At 38.9% G+C, this 17807-nt stretch overlaps 1 protein-coding gene across 1 annotated transcript in view; it reads left to right on the top strand.

The window, feature by feature from the left end:
* Positions 1-17807, top strand: part of DOK7 (docking protein 7) — a 67798-nt gene that overhangs the window by 4930 nt on the left and 45061 nt on the right. Inside the window, exons 4-5 of the mRNA XM_075091987.1 lie at positions 2562-2762; positions 13462-13581. Coding sequence (XP_074948088.1) covers positions 2562-2762; positions 13462-13581 — 321 coding nt within the window. The remainder of the gene's footprint in view (positions 1-2561; positions 2763-13461; positions 13582-17807) is intronic.

Genomic DNA, 17807 nt, shown 5'->3' with positions numbered 1-17807 from the left:
GGTACTATTTTGTATCTGAAATAGCATGGCCAGCAGGACTAGGGAAGTGATTGTCCCCCTGTACTCAGCACTGGTGAGGCCGCACCTCAAATACTGGGTTTAGTTTTGGGCCCCTTAGTACAAGAAGGGCATGAAGGTGCTGGAGCTTCTCCAGAGAAAGACAACAAAACTGGTGAAGGGTGTGCAGAACAGGTCTGATGGGGAGCGGCTGAGGGAATTGGGGTTGTTTAGCCTGGAGAAGAGGAGGCTGAGGTGAGACCTTATCGCTCTGTACAACCACCTGAAAGGAGATTGTGGTGAGGCAGGTGTCAGTTTCTTCTCCCAGGTAACAAGAGACAGGACAAGAGGAGATGGCCTCAGGGTGTACCAAGGGAGGTGTAGACTAGATATTAGGAAAGATTTCTTTACCAAAATGGTTGTCAAGTTTGGAACAGGCTGCCCAGGGAAGTGGTGGAGTCACCACCCCTGGAGGTATTAAAAGATGTGTAGACGTGGTGCTTAGGGACATGGTTTAGTGGTGGACTTGGTAGTGTTAGGTTAACAGTTGGACTTGGTGATGTTAAAGGTCTTTTCCAACCTAAATGATTCTGTGATTCTACCTTTTGTTCATGAGTGTATTCAGCTATGTATCTTATTAATTCTTTTTTCAGAGTAGGAGAAGTAGATTGCTTGGGAGGCATTTGGAAAAAAAATCTACAATTTACCAAGAAAGCAGCACACGGAAAAAGCTTCATGTCCAGATCTGTTTTCTCCTATACAATGGCATTGTTCAGATTTGGATATGCTGGGTTTTTTTTTAACTGTGGTCTACAATCTGAGCTGCAGCTCTTTGTTTTCAGCAGCTGTTGTAACTTGCAATGGATTGTGAGAAAAGTGTGCTCCATTCCTCATTTATAAGGCAGAAAGGACCCTGATGCTTCTGCTCCTGTGGTTTAATTGGCAGCAAAGTACTAGGCAGAGTTAACTGGGCAGAGGGCTCCAAATGATATTAAACACTCCTTGTTGGACATTATTCATCAAGATGGTTTTGGTATCTTTTTCATAATTTATGTTTAAGCAGCTTGTGTAACAACTGCATGCCCAAAAGGGGACATGGTGTGACTATTGATTTGCTCCCTAGCAGTACTACTGGCAAAGCTGTAAGTAGAGCTGTGGTTAGTTAGATCTATCTCTGTCTCCTTGCACATTTCACTTGAATGACTTTGTGGCTAATTCTGCTGGAGCCTTGGGGAACTTACCAAATGCACGTCATAGATGAGGAGTTGACTTACAGCTAAGATGGTAACTAAGAATATAGCAAGTATTTAGATGAGAAGCAAGACTCAGACCTAGCTGAAATTCATGATGCTTGAAGCAGCATAGGCAAGAAACAGGGAAGAGTGGTTGTAAGATGTGAGACTATATCTGGAAATTACCCTGTAGATTTTGTAGGCAGGTAGCTGTTTGTATGATCTTTGATGGATAACCAAAAGCTAAATCTATGTGCTTCTTGATAAATGCTCCACCAAAAACCTCAGGCTGGAAATGTAACAGTCCTGGTGTTTCCCTGTGCCAAGAGAGATTTTTGTTTAATCATAAGATGAAAGAAACTAGAGGAGTAGTGGAGGTCAAAAGAGTTGTTTGAGGACTAGGTGCTTGCTCACTGAGATTTGAGCCCTTGAAGTGCTCCCAATAACTTCTTATTCAGCATGCAACAGCTATGGAGGAGAAGATGGGAGATTAGCCTAGAACAGCTGCTACTTTAGGTAAGGGCCCTTGCAATATAGGAGATGCTGGAGTTGGGATTTGAACCTGAATTTTGTAAAGTTGAGTGAGACAGGCGTTTCCTGCCCCCTGCCCCTCCCCCCTTTGAAGATTAGACTGTGAAATATGAAGAGTTAACTGACATCTAAGAGCGTTTATTACCTATGAATGACTTAATTTCCTAGTCATTTTAAATGTCTGGGCATCTGCCATCACCAACTCCCAAAAGATTCACAAATGTGGGAAAATGTAATTTTCCCCATTTTACTGCTAGGGAAGGAGTAAAGCAGTTTAGTAAAGGTTGCAAATGAGTCAGTGACAGAGCTCTGGTTAGAACTTGCCTGATTCTTTGAGTCTTGGCTTTTGGACTCCTTGGGCACTGTGTTATGTGTGTGCATGCATGCATGTAGGAAGGGAGAGGCATGGGCTGTTTAGAGGAGGAGACAGAAAGAAACCCAGGTAGTGATGCAAGGATGGAAGAGGTAACTGAAGTGTGGGCTGGATAACTGGCTAATTTGAGATAGGGAGTTGCCTGGAAGACATAGGATAAATTAATGTAGCTTTACAATTTAATAATTTGTTGCATTAAGCTATGGTTTTTTTTTTCCAATCCTAAACTGGCATAATAGGGAGTAATGATCTTACAGCTACTCACATGGGTCTGTCTGGGCTCTACTTAGAATCTTTATGGGAGAGCCTCGTGGTGTGGGCAGGGGTCGGTCCACGGGCCACAGCTGAACAGAATGACTTAAGTATCATGACTTACATTACATTACTTCTATTTTCTATAGTAATTTTTTTTCTTCCTTATCTGATAGTTCATAGATTTCAAGTTTTTGTAGCACCTGGCACTAAACTAGAGAGCGGGCCTGCTACCCTGCATTTCTGCAATGACATTCTCGTCCTTGTAAAAGACCTTCCTCCTAGTGTCATGGGGCAATGGAAGCTCTCAGATCTGCGTCGATACGGAGCTGTCCCAAATGGATTCATCTTTGAAGGGGGTACCAGGTGCGGCTTCTGTAAGTACAAATGGAACCTGTCTTCTAAAAGTTGTTTGAAACCTTTTGTAGAAATGTAAATGTGAGTCTCAATCAAAGTGGAGTTTGCAGAACCAGCTGTGCTGCTTTGTCATACAGGCAGCCTCGTATCAGAGGGTCTGTCCTACTGAGTAAATTTCTGCAGGCTTCAACCCTGGTGTTCAGTAAAAATGTGACTATGTGGAGTCCTGACTGAACATTGCCCTGTGGCTCTCCAGAAGATGTTTAGTCAAGTGTTGCTGTTGGACACAGAGCAAAAATAAGGTAATGAAACTTTATGGCTTGTGTCATGCAAGAGATAAGGCTAAATGCTTTAATGCTCAGATTATTAAATTAATCATAATTATTTTGTTGTTTGCAGAGAGGAAACAATACAGAGCTTTGAGGTTACAGGCAGCATAAAGGCTCTCGTTGCATAAATGTTAATGTCTAAGTCCTGTAGAGAACTTCTAGCTCCTTAAAGTTAGGAACTTCTGTCTGTTCCCGTCCCTGTTAGTAGCTTAGTCACTTTATGAGACAATGAGGTTTGTGGGGTCAAAATGAAAGCAAGCGAGCTGGCTGAAGCTAGTTTCTGCAGCCTAATAGCTAAGATACCCCTTTAGGTGAGGAGAAATCTTTTGTTCCAATGTCCAGTTTAGGACTGCTCACATTCTCACTTCAGCTAAAATGCAAAGCTCCTATGCAAGATCTGAAAAGGAAAGATAATTAATGTACTGATGTAATATCATATATATAATTAGAAGACGTGAGGACTTTAACTTCAACAGCAGAGTTTGAAGCTGTGCTGAATTGATGATCTGTGAGTGCAAGTGGGTATGCAGATTGCCAGTTTGGATGTGAAGTTGTTTGTCTTGTATGCTGAAATGTGAAAGTAATGGATATTTTCAGTTACCGAACTGGATCCAAATCCAAAGATATTCTTCCTTGGGAGTCTTGACAAAATCTGGGGAGGAAGCGGAAAGAAATTATTGTGACTCTCTTTACTCTAGTGAGGGGTTTTTGTTTTGTCTGTTGGAAAATACAGAGCTGAGTTACAAAGATGGTAAGTATGGACTAAACTGTTGTATCCTAATTACTGATTTAAGACACTTGTTTTCAATGTTGGAAGATTCTGGTTTGCATTTTTCCCTGCCTAATTCAGAGGTTGAGGTAAAAGAAGGGTTTCCACCATCTGCAAGAATGGCTTATCAGTATAGCCTGTGAGGAAACTTTTCAGGTTATTGTGTTGCTTCAGTTTTTGTTGTTGTTTCAGTTTTTAACTGAAACACAAGTGTGTTGTTTCCTTGTGGTGCGGTTTAGACTCTGATGTAGATAACTGGTTGTAGAGGATAAAGGGGAGGCACCACAGTCACCTTTTCTCCCTCTCTTGGAGATAGTGCTATTGACACAGACTAAACTTGAATCAGCAGCTTAGTGTGGGTCTGCCAACGCCTACAGTTTTGGTTTGAACAGGTTTTTTTACCACGCAGAATAAAGCAATTGTTCATTCCTGTCCCTGTATGCATGTGCCACTTTAAATGCACATTGGACTTCTAGTAAATGTGTGCACTGCTATACTGATGTAAGTTGGGTCTGCTTTTTGAATTATAACTGAAAACAGAAAACTTAACTTTGAACTAAACGCTTCAGAATTCTTACAGTTGAGAATTTTCTGAAGTTGAACCACAGTGTGGTTTTTTTTTTTTTTTTTTCCTCTTTTAAAAAGCTGCTTCTCTTTCTGGGAAGCTTGTATAGAGTATCAGTTTTTAAACTAATGAAATCTGAAATAATTTAACTATGGGAAACTTACATGCTTAAAAAATTACAGGTAGCTGATACAGAAATGCTAAGCAATCTTTAAGATTAGCAGCAATTAGGTAGATAGCTTACATAGATTATACAAAATATCAATATAATTCTTCAAATGAGAGAATACAGGACTTAACTATTTGAGTAACTGATAGCCCTGAGACTCTCTAGGGAAGCAGAGCATCTATAATTTTTATTGAGTAAGAGGTGCAGCAGCACTGTGATATGTTGGATTTGCTTTTTCCTATGAATCTTAATGTGCATGCCTCAAAGGAAGAAGACAGTAATTTCATACTAGTAGGGGCTTCAAATACGGGCTTGATTTTTGGAGTATATAGTTGATTACAAATGGAGTAGCTGTGAATTCCAAGGATGTGTTTTATATAGACTTTCATTAAAATATGGAAGGAGACAAAATTACGTTCTGAGGGCAATCCAAATGTGGAAATGACTAGCAGAAGATAATGATGGATGCCAGGACTTATGTTCCTCCTTAAAAAAAAAAAAAAAAACCCCAACTTTTTTTTTCTTTCATTCTAGAACGACTGTTCAGCACTGACTGACAATGCATTTGCACAACACATTGTCTGAAGCATCCATTTCTTAGGTATACTGCAGTTTTGAGGGACATTGTGATAGGGTATAAAGAACAGACATTTAGGACTCCTTACTAAATGTGATTGTTATGATAATGTTGATGAATGGATATGACTTCAATTCTGGTTTTCATTCTTGAAAGCATAAAAGTAAGGGGTATTTGCAGATCAGAATGAAACGTGCTGACTTATTTATCACCCATTCTGTGTGGAATGATCCTTCTTTAGTGGCTGCCTGAACCAAAGAAAATAGAAAATGCCTGGTTCACTACTAGAACGAGTACTTTGCTTGCTTATTTGTGCTGATTATAGTCATAAAAGTATTTAGGTTGGAAAAGACCTTTAAGATCATCAAGTCCAACCATTAGCCTAACATTACCAAACCCACCACTAAACCATGTCCCTACACACCACATCTACACATCTTTTAAATACCTCCAGGGATGGTGATTCCACCACTTTGCTGGGCAGCCTGTTCACATGCTTCATAACACTTTTGGTGGATAAATTTTTTCCAATATCCAGTCTAAACCTCCCCTGGTGCAACTCGAGGCCATCTTCTCTTGTCCTATCACTTCTTACCTGTGGGAAGAGACCAACACCCACCTCGCTACAACCTCCTTTCGGGTGGTTGTAGACAACTAGAAACAAGCCAGTAAATTTCTGCTGTGGTGTGGTTACTGTCATAGTCAAGTCACCTCAGTGTGTAACATGGCTGTAAGGAGGTGCACAGGATTGAGGCTGGATTTGTAAACACAGTGCTGTCAGGAATGATGGATGAATAAAGAAGTGTTTAGTACAAGGCCTTGTTCCCTGGAAAGATTTACCAAGGATGTAGGGACTACTGATATTACTCTAGTAGTTTGTGTGGCCTTATGAGCTCTGCAGATGAGCAAAGAAGGGGGTCTGCAGGAGATAAGTGGCAATAAACCTGATAGCTGAGCCAGTCTCCTTCCTGATGGATTCTTGTCTGCTTGAAGGCATTGCTACCACTGCTTCCTAAGAGGCCCTGTAGAGCCTTGCTTTGAGGCATGCAATATATGCTCCTCATTTGCATGGCTTGCCTAAACATCCATTTAATATTTGCTGTTAGAGGATTGCCTGTGACCAGAAATCTGAAATAGCATCTCCACAGACACTCTTTTGAGGTCACCTAACTTCCAAGTGTTCAGCAACGAGGCACGCAAGATAGAAGCATAAAGAATGAAGGTATGTTTCAGTAGGCTCTAGCTAACACACTCAGTCCTAAATTGTTGTGTTTAATAAAACCTATCTATTGTCTTCCTTTGGTTTGGTACTGAAATGGGTCTATATTATTGACTATGTACTCTTATGATCTGTATTTATGATTGGAATGGATTATATTAGATTACTAGTATATCACCTTACAGTTCTATGTATTGAAGTTCCAGTTTGGATGTCACACATGTCTAAATATCACAGAATGCTTGAGGCTGGGAGGCACTTCTGGAGGTTACCTTGTCCAACTCACCTGCTCAAAGCAGGGTCAGCTAGAGTAGTTTGTCCAGGACTATATCCAGTCAGGTTTTGAATATGTCCAAGAATGGGCACTCCACAACCTCTGTGAGCCACTTCTTCCCATATTCTGGTGTGTCAGCCATTCCTCCCAATTTTGTATCATCTGCAGACTTGCTGGGGGTACACTCTGTCACATCATCCAGGTCATTAATGAAGATGTTAAACAACATTAGCCCCAGTGTTAACCGCTTGTATATACCAGTAGTGACTGGCCTCCAGCTGGACTTTACGCTGCTGATAATAACCCTTTCAACCTGGCAGTTCAGCCAGTTTTCAGTGCACCTCACTGTTCACTTGTATAGCCTGTACATGTCCAGTTTGTCAGTGAATATGGTGCTGAAATCCTTGCTAAAGTCAAAACAAACAATATCTACTGCTTCAACCACCCAGCTAGTCATTTTATCAAAGACTATCAGATTGGTTAGGCATTATTTCTCTCTGTAAATCCATACTGACTGCTCCCAGTCAGCATCTTGGAAATGGCTTCTAGGATTACTTGCACTACCACCTTCCCTGGTCTGTGGTTCCTTGAATTGTTCTTGTCCTTCTGGAAGATATAAGTCGTGAAATGTACATGGGTGATACAAATGTGGAACTGTAGGTGATGGAGCTTGGAGGACTTGAATTACCTATGTTAGGCTTCCTGTCCCTTCCCCTCCTTAAGCTTACACTAATTTCTGGTGCAAAATGATACAGGTGTAAAAAGGAACAAATATGATCCTTTATCTTTCAAGGGAACTTTTCTGGTTCCAGGAAGATATTCTGCATTTCTTGAGGTACGATTAATTAAAGTGGTCTTTGAAGTTGTTGTGAGGTGTACACAAATAATCTCACTTCTGAATGACTGTCAACTGTTTCTGAAGGTCCAACACTGTTCTGAACGCTGGTGTTGTCATGACTCTAATCCTTTAAAAGGAACCAAAGTGTGAATTAGGCTTCAAATGTGGTCTTGAGTTTTGTAAACCCTTTTATATCTCTGATCTTTAATATTTTTAACACTTCCAGCCTAAATTTATGTATTAATTTATCTTAGGTTTTTTTGTACTAACATTGTCCTTTAGTGTAATGCTGTCTTTCTCTCTCCCTCTCTCTGATGTTTACCTTCCTAAATATTTATAGAGCATTTATTTAGTTTCTCTGTCACTTTTGCTACTTAAATAAACTCAGCTGTTAATCTTCCCTGTAACGTACAGGAGCTTATCAGTAGCTCTCCCGTGTACCTGTTTAAGTATGAATTAGGGTTTTTTGGGTTACAGGAGACTAGAATTACAGACAAGTACTTTGGAAAGGGTCCCATGACATTGCTGAGCATTATATTGATGTTTCTTTTATCTTAAGAAATATCTGTCTTGATAGCTGAGAACCTTCATTTGCCAAAGAAGGGTGTGTTTGCCTGTTCCCTTGCTTGTGTGTGTTCAAAGGGAAGAAAAGCAAATTCATTTTGGTACAAAATAGCCTGCCACAGTTGGAAATTCTTTGCATATTAAGTTCAACCTTATCTTGTTAAAGGAGCTTATGCCCTTAACTGAGCACTTAGACACATCTGTAAGCATAACAACATTTAAATGTGTTTAGTCTAAAGATTTGATTTAATACTGCCACCAGAAGAAAATGCTTTTTGTAAATAGGACTTAACTCTAGTTATTCTTAACAGAAAAGTGTTAGTAAAGGGAAAGACCATCTTTCTTCAGGTATCTGACACTTTTACCTGATTCCTGTGAAATTCTTGAGGAATTGGACAAACATGTAGTGTCCAGGAAAAAAAAAAGATATGTTATTACAGAGTTTTAATTCATAACCAAAACCACTCTCCATTACCCTGTCATAGAAATATCATATGATATTATTCAGACTGTATTATTAATGTTACTTTCCTATAGGTTAAACCATATCTATGCTCCCATTCTTCCTGTGAAGCTCTGAATGCAGAGGATTAATGCATTTAAGTTTTAAATACTACTGTAATAAATACATTACTAAAAGGAACTGATGATCTTGTGGTTAGATTGCCTTTTCTCTCAATAAAAAAACCTTGAAGCCCCAAACAGAAGCAAAGCTTATTCTTGGATATTTCTGTAGTAGAACTGAGGTCTAAAAGGATCTGATTCTGTTTGAGCTTTCTGTTCCTTGCTTCCTCAGAAAATTTCTCTTATATAAAAAATGCTTAATTATGTTTTTTAATTAGTTGCTCAGTACAGGTTTTGTTCAACTCTGAATGCTTTGGTGCTCAATCCAGGTAGAGAGAAACCATCTGAGATAATGCTGAGATTTTAAACATTAATTGTAGGTGTATATTCAAGATGGGTAACTCCAGTTTATTCTTAAATAGGAAAAAAAGCATTTACATTTTGAACTTCTCTTGCTCTTAACACCACAATTTCACTGCTACAAATTAGAAAATCCTTTCTTCTGCCTTGGGCAGCTGCAAATAAGTTCATCTCTGGGACAAAATTTGGCTCCCTCTGCCTAAGCTTAATCACATACACCATTTGCAAAAAAAAAAAAGGCATCTGGGCCTAGGAGTCAATTGAGAGGCTTAGTTAGAGGAACAGGCTGAAAAATAGGAGCCTCTCACTTTCCTAAATTGCTAGTTCAATTAGTGTGCACTGATTAAAAGGACCAGTTGCCAGGAGAATCTTAACTTGGAGGTCAGTGTGAAAAAAATTCAAGTAGGGTAATAAAAGGACATGTTAATGCTGTGCAAATTCAGTCTCTCCAATGTTCAAGTACTTCAGGATTAGCTCTAGAGCCTAGTTTGAAGCTGCCTCATGTTTTCTAACAGTGTCTACTAGAAGAGAGGAAACTGTAAGACCCTTGGTGCCCTTTGAAGGAACAAATGATACTGCTGCTGCTAGTTACAGGATAAGCAGGAGTATTTCTGTGATCTTTTTGATGTTTTGATGAAATTAGGTGATTCTCCCTTTCTTTCTAAGACTTCTGCAAGTGGCTCTTAAAATCATTCTGAAATAGTGGAAGTCGCTACCAGTGTATCTGGAAAGGCCAAAGGAGAAGAGGTGGAGCCCCAAGACAAATTAGAATTTATTTGAAAATTAGAAGCAGTAGAGGTTGAACTGGGGCAACATCTGGAATTTCCTGAAACATTCTGGGCTGTGTAGATTAAAACTGTGTCCAGCTATTGTTCTGTTGCTGTCACCTTCTTAGGCCTACTGCAGGCAACAAACACTCTTATCTTGTTTTTAGTAGTCATGCCCATGTCTTAGTGTCATTTTTACCAGACAGAAGAGCAGCCTGAGCCATGCAGCCTGAGATACCTTCTAAAGGGTTTTGTTCAAGGCCAGGACTGAGACATTCTGGTTGGACAACATGATGATTGCCATGAACTGAACTGCCATGGTTCATAGCTGCCCAGTAGCTAAAAGATGTCAGGCCTTAGCATTGTCTGCCACCTGTGAGGAGTAATAATTCATGGGAAGGGACTGACTCTTCCTCCCTGCTTTCACACACAGTACAGGTTTAGGTAATTTTTGGTTATTGTGTGTTTTCAGGGTGTGTTTGCCCATGGGTTTGCTTTTTTAATATGATGAATTAAAAACAAACATTAGCAAGATTTAATAATACTTGGAAGTTTTATGAAATTGGCAACTTCTCTTGAACGTTTGGGAGACTGTACAACGCTTTACGCTTTACGCCTAACTGCCACAGAGGACTGGCGTAGTGTTTCAGCCTTGTGCAAGTGGTTGCAGGCTGCTTTTCACCAAGTCTCTTACCCCATGGAGAGAGTTAGTGAGTGAGCTCTTCAGTCTAGTAAACAGCTGCATGGTATTACAGTGATGAATACCACATACTCCTCAGCTTCCAAATGCTTGTGCACCAAATCTTTTCCCACACTTGACTGAGATGTGTGATTTCTAGTAGTGAATTTCTCAACTTTCTCCAGAAAGCAGGAAAGAAATGTAATTGCTGGCTTTTATGTATGCTTTTAAAACATAACTTAGTTAAGCCTTACCTATACATTCATCTCTCTTGATGTCTTTTGCAAGGATCCTCAGACTTTTTCCATCCCTTGCAATCTAGTTCTACCTAGCAAAACAAGAAAGAAAACGTTTCCTGTGAGGGTCAATCAGTGATTACGGTGATCATGTGAATGATAGAACCTACAAAGAAATATTTTATGCATATGTGTATAGTGGATTTGTATCCACATGCACATGTGCATATACTGCTCGCACTAGTTATATAATGGCCATCACATTTGTTTTGGGGATTTCCAAATGTGTGATAGTTCTTTGCAGAAACCATCCTTTGAGTAAAGCAGCCAGCTCACATGCACACATTTACTTTTTTGTTTCCATTAAAGTCAAAGGCTTGTTGAGCTGCTTAGGAATTTAGGTAAGCTTCTTGACAATCAATAAAAGAACAAAGTGGTCCAGATGTACTCCTTATGTACAGAAATATCTGAGGAATCTTCTTTTCCTGAATGGCAACACAGATGTGTAAGATCCTCCTGAATTGTGAAGCTATACAGTGATATACTATGCTTGAGGTATGAATGTCCTCTGTTATGTTGCCTCTGTATCCTGCTTGGGATGGGAAGGTCATGTGTTCAGCGTCCAGCGAATTCTTGTGCTGCCCTGCTCCCTCAAGAAAGACATGTCTTCTGGCATCAGTGTGGTTCATGGGGGAAGAGTCACACCATTTAAGACTGGGCAAACTGACTTCCCTAGGCTCCCTCTGCTCTATGGAGGAAGGAGAAGGCAGCTCAAAGGAAGAGCTAAATTTCAAATAATTCCTGAATATATTCTTTGTACCCAGCTCTTTCTAATACAGAGTTCTCTGACTCTTTGGCATCTCTTGGGGAGGGGAAATGGGATAAGACTCTGAGTCTGAGTCACCACCAGAAAATTTCATACCTGTCAGACTGCACGATTAGTGTTGTAATCACCTAGATGGTCTTTCATACTGAAGCCAGTGTGTGTATATGTGCTATGAGGAAATGTGGGACAAACTTGGTTTTAAAAACAATAATAAAACAATGCTGGAGAAGAGCGGAGTAAGGAGTAAGCTTATGTTTCATAAGCTAGTGTGTGTTCATCTTTTCAATTGCTTAAACATAGCTTAGTGTTTTAGTATTTGTCTGTCCTCAGTCTTAAGTAATATGTCTGGGACCTTGTCTCTAGAAATGATTGGCAAGCCAGCCCTTAAGTATAAATTTAACTTCTACCAGAGAGTGAATTCTAATTGCAGTTGAATTTATAGCAGTTCACCAAATGAAATAAACTGTACCAGAAACAGGGTTTCTGTTTCTTTAGCTGGAGAAGTTTTGATCAGTAAGATCTGAAAAGGAATAAAGGTGCTGGAGTGACAATCGAGTTACGAAGATGCTGCTAACAATGTTGTCTTGGATAGATTTAAACAGAGCAGGTGGAGACTTAGATGTGACATAAGTTGAGAATGACAACTGAGTGTGGACTAGAATATGCTTTTCCTAGAGTGTCAATTTACTGCTTGCTGGCTATATCTAATCTACTAAAATAGTTAATTTGGTTTGTGGTCCACTCTTTATTATCTTTTTTGTTTGAATCCTATAACCCTTTGTCAAGCAGTCAAAAGTGTATCCATTGCTTAAGTGAAATCTGAATACCCTGTTGGATATGACGGGGCATATGTGTGGAAAGTGATGGGGATGCAGACATTCTGGTCAAGACCAGCTCTGCTGCTTTAAGTATAATTGGCAAAAATATGTATACAACTCAGAATCAGCTAGTGACATGCAGAAGTCAAACTTACGGCCAGATTGGGGGCTCAAGTCCCTAGGGAAGTAATATGCAAAACTCTACTGCATGTCTAAGATTTGGTATTGTGGTTTTCTAGTGTGCATGGCTCTGGTGAACTGGCAGCACTTCTTCAAGACCTATCTACTAATTTAATTTCCTTTTGTATCTGCTTATTGTATTTTTTTTTCTGCAGTCACTGTTTACTGGGGTGATCTTTTGCCTGATGTTTTCAGATTATAAAAAATGTTACCTAGACTTTTTTTTTCCTGATGTGAGTAATATTTGGACTGACAATTCTCCAAACATTCTGTGGAGCACTTCTAGTCTTGTGTGTTGTCCATGTAGGAATATATCATGCATCTCAGGACTTGTTTATTTAGTGATTCTCATGCTAATTTTTGCCTGGGGCTATTCTTAATGAATGGAAAGCAAAATATCAGAATAGAGCAAAGGGTAAAGATCTGATGACAACCTGTGGAGTCGTGTTACATTCCGTTAATAATAGACACATAGGACTTAGTCTAGGAAAATGTATAACATAATCCAGCAATATAACCAAATTGTAATTCATTGGGATGTAAAAAGCTGCCTTTGGTTAAAATTGGGGTAAAAGTAGAATCAACTTGGTTCATTTTCATGAAGGGACTTTAAGTATCCCTGATACTTGCATAGCTAAGATTTGATCTACAAAATTTTAGGGGTAAATAAGAATAAAAGACCCAGACAGCTGTTGAGCATATGGCTTGTATTTTGGCATTGCTCTAATTGCCTGAGTCTCAGAAAATTAGCATAAATTATTAGGTAGCTATTGAATTTCTGTGTATATTTGTGATATAGTGTGAGTGTGCGCTGACCTGAATTTTTTCTTTTTACTTCTTTTCTCTGGAGAACACGCCTTGTTGATTTATTTTCATGGCTTGCACTTAATACCCTTTTGATTGCTAAATTTTAAATGGCTTCAGCTAAATATATTTCTAATGTATGCAGGTGAAAAACACCTATTTATGTTGTGCTTTCTTGCAGGGGCTGGAGTTTTTTTCCTTTCTTGTGCTGAAGGAGAGCAGATCAGCTTTCTGTTTGACTGTATCGTCCGTGGCATCTCCCCGACGAAAGGCCCTTTTGGTTTGCGTCCAGTCCTACCAGGTTAATATAGGAAGTATAGAGTAACTGAGCAAAGTAGGAACTTGCTATGTCTAGCACTTATTGCTGTGATTATAAGACCAGCTTGCAGACACTAGGGGTTGTCTGTGTCTGTGCACAGTGGTTTTCGTTCTGAAATGTCACAGTACAGATTTATCAGCTGAATGTACCCAGTTTCCCCCTGCTGCTCTGGCTCATTCATATTTCTGGTGATACTGCTAACTTTAGCCTTCTCTTATTTAACAGTACTAAAATATGGCAATTTGAATTGAAAGGAACCCTAACCTTTAGTTTTAAACTTACACAGTTAAACTTGGATCCAAGTCTGCATTACTATTTTGATAGCTTAATGGAAAACTAACTTGTAGGGCATTTTGAGTTCATCCAAAACAGTTAGAACTAGGTCTTGCCAACCTTAGAAAACTTTGTCAGGCCTCCACATCGCATTTCATTTTTGCAGCTTGAGCTTCTTTTCTGATGTGCAAGGATTAAATTCCTTTTCCTATTTTATGGTAAATGCTGCATGCGCTGTAATGTTCAGAGAGGAAATTAGATGGCATCATAGTTGCCTTTTGACTTTAGCAAATGAAGAAATATAATATTGAGTTGGAATGACTGGGTCAAACAGGGCAAGAGTGTGGAAATGAGATTGCAGAAAAATATCTGTGATTTGGCAGTGGGACATAGTGGGAGTAGGCTGTAAGAATGATGAAGGATGAGGCAGGATTTCTGGGAAATACTTGGAGTTTCTGTTCAAGTGTTAGGCAGTTAATACCTGTTTGACAGGGTTTTATTGCTGTTATACGACTAAGATAATTGCAGGAAGGAAATGTGATGGAAAAGAATAGAACTGGATGTGAAACTTGTGAAAGTAAGTTACAAGAGGTTAGTTAAAGTAAATGCAGTAGACACAAGGCTCAGTTCATCTTTCCTTTCCCATAGCTGTAACATCAAAGTAAATAAAACAATCAAGCAGAATAGTGGGCAATAAAACCTCATTCTTCTTATATGATATGTGTTTGCATTCAACCTAGTGCAGTGTTAAAAAAAAAAAACAAACAACAAAAAGCCAACAACAGAAACCCCCAAAACAGTGCCAATATAAACATTTTACTATTGAATGCGTATTTTTCTGCATATCTAAAACTTTATTACATGTATACAACTCTTAAGTCTTGCATTTAACAAAAATTTATGTGCAGACAAAATAAGCCTACAAGCAACTATTCTGTTGGGGTTTTTAAATTATTATTTTAAAAATATTAGAACATTCTTTGGAAAATATTTTTTTAGAGGCATGTAGGAATAAATCAACTTTAGTATCTTAGTTATCAACACTGGCATTTGTGGGTTGTCACAAATGTGGACGTATCCTGGGGATAATTTGGTGATTTTTGTAAGGGAAGACCTCTTTTCTGAGGTATTTTTCATTTGTCTTCTGTGCTTGATGGACTTGCCACTAAAATGAGGTAAAGATGGACTCAGACACTCAATTTCACCTTGTTTCTCTGAACAGGAGCAGTCTTATGTGGGGAACTGTACTCATGTTCTTGCAGAGTCGTCTGCAGCCCTTTCCCAAGCTACTTTGACCCCTGTAACTTATATTTCCCCTGTATCTTTACTCTTACCTCTTCCAGTTTGTTGTCACCCCCTATGTACATGTCCCTTCATAAAAATTTTTTTAATGTTCTCCTTCATTCATTATCTGATGCAGAAGCTTGCATAGACTTGTTTAAGGCACATGCACACGTACAATACTAGTGATTCATCCATAAACTGATTTTTCTTATCAAGTATGCTGTTACACAGGATGCACTGTATTGTTTGAAAAGGTCAAGTCTTTACCAGCTGCATATGGCTTCTGGCAGCAGTATTGAAATTCACCCAACCTTTTGAAAGGGTTAGTTTTAAAATAGGTTAATTATCTGTACTCCTCAAGTAACTACATCAAAACTGTCAGATTTGGGATTCCACCAAGAAACATTGACTAGATGTTATGTTATTTATATTTACTGCAGTGCAGAATGCTACACAGCCTCAACTGTGCTGTATATATGCCATGTTCTGCTTTTGTGTAATTTAAAAGCCTTTATAGGAAGCAGCCTTCTCTCCAGTTTGCTGTTTGCGTTTGGCTTCTTGCTGTTGCCTGGACTTTTTCAACTTAAACATGAAATATGCTTGAACGATTAGGTTTTTTTCAAAAAAGGAAAACACAAAGGGCAGCTGTACAGAAAAAAGAATGTAATGTGGTGGAAAAAAAAGTCACATTGACAGTGTTCCAGTACACCAGTGCCCATGGAACAAATATAATCTAGAGACATTATGCAGTCAGCCTCTGCTTAGTCTGTCTTTGGAAGAAGGGTGATGAATGAAGCCAGTGGCTTCATGTACAAACAGCTCAACCATATGGTTAAATGGAATCCTGAAATATTTAAATGTTAGCATGAAATTAATAGGAAATTATAGGGACTGGTTTGAAGAGGACTGGAAAATGACCAGTTTTCTTACTTCCCATAGTGGTTCTTTAAAAAATGAAAACTGCCCAGTATCCAAAAGGAGTTTGTAAACTGCACGTGCAAGGGATATTTGCTCAAGTACGATAGTCACATCTGCTTTTCAGGATTGCTGTTGTAAAAAATATACCTTCCTTAAAAGCTTGGTGTTCTTATAACATAGACATATGATTACTGTACGTATTTTATTATGTCATCTGTAAAATATGTAATGAAAAAGTGGAATTTGTAAACTTGACTGACCATTGCAAAGTATCAAAATCTGGTCTAATCTCTTCTCATAGCTGACCTGCTTTGTGCAGCAGGTTAGACTAGAGAACTCCTGAGATCCCTTCAAACCTGAATTATTCTGTGACGTATTGGAAATGGGTATGAATGTGAATTTCTCATGATAAAAATAATTCTATTATGTGTACATCCAAAATAAAGTGGAAAATGAAAAGAACATTAGATGTTGTACAGTTCGCTACTGCGTGGTACTTATTTTGGGAGTCCATTAAATCTGCAAAATTGTACCAAAATACCCCTATTGGTAGCTCCATTAGCAGATTGGAGGTTTTGATTTGTTGAAGGCTGCATGATCATGTCTCAAATTTAAGACATATGGCATTGAGTGGGAATGCAAAGGTAGCATAGATATCTGTAGATGTTTTTAGGCAATGTAGCATTTTAAATACAGGACTCAAATGAGTGACAGGATGTCTTTGGATGGCTTGTTTTCCCCTGCTACTAGTTGGAAGGTAATTGCTGTAATTGGCTATTTGTAACTTGCTACTTTTTCTCTTGAGAAGATATTTAGAAAACAGACTGGAGAATTTTATGTTCTTGTCTGGGCAGAAGTCTAGGTATTGACAGAGTAATGAATCACTGATTGCATGGTTTGTAATCTATACTGAATTTGCATGCATATTATCTGAGAAATGTTTGTTTATCAGGTGTGTGTTGAATTCCTTCTTTTCACTAGCAAAATTCATCTTGAATGCCAAATGTGAACACAGCAAAGGCCCAACAGCCGATCAGTGATATCTTTGATCAGTGGACAGATCAGTACTCTCTAAATCTGGCTAAGGCTACAGGACAGTCTAGTCCTGCAGGCTGGAAAGACCCCAAGTGTAATGTTGATAGTCTTGATGCTCTCTCTTAATTTTGGAAGCTTTTTCAGGCTGCTTTGTGACTGACTGGAGAGTGTGCAGTGCTGCTTGCTGAGGATCTATCTGATGCTCTTTTTTTTTGTTGAAGCTTGATACACCTTTGGCCATTGCAAGACAGCTCTGTGGCTGCCTTCTGCAGTATCTGTACCAAGTGGATCCTCCTCAAACTTTTAGGACATCTTTTCATTCCTCCAGACATCTTACAAGGTGTGGAGATGTTAGCATGAAGGTGAGGGGCCAGGCCTGATTTGCAAATGTGCCTACAGTTACAAAGGAAGAAAGAAAGGAGAGATGTTCAGCCTAACTTATCTAACTTTGTTTAATGAAGTAATTAACCAATGTTGCATTTTAAAGATGCATATAATAAAGCATATCTTAGGTAGCTGCTGACTTAACTTGATACAATACCTTTTTTCCTGACAGGTGCTTTCTGAACAACCCTGGAGCTTTGAATTACTGTGGCACTTTATTTGTATGTTACCAAAGCATTCAAAATCTCCCACGATGAGCAGCTGATGTGGCTTTAATGAATATCCACCAACGTAATATAAAAATAAAATCTCTA

Source organism: Phalacrocorax aristotelis, chromosome 4, assembly GCF_949628215.1.
Source record: "Phalacrocorax aristotelis chromosome 4, bGulAri2.1, whole genome shotgun sequence".
NCBI lineage: Eukaryota > Metazoa > Chordata > Aves > Suliformes > Phalacrocoracidae > Phalacrocorax > Phalacrocorax aristotelis.
Note: the sequence above shows the minus strand (reverse complement) of the source record. Positions and strands in the feature narration are given on the sequence as shown.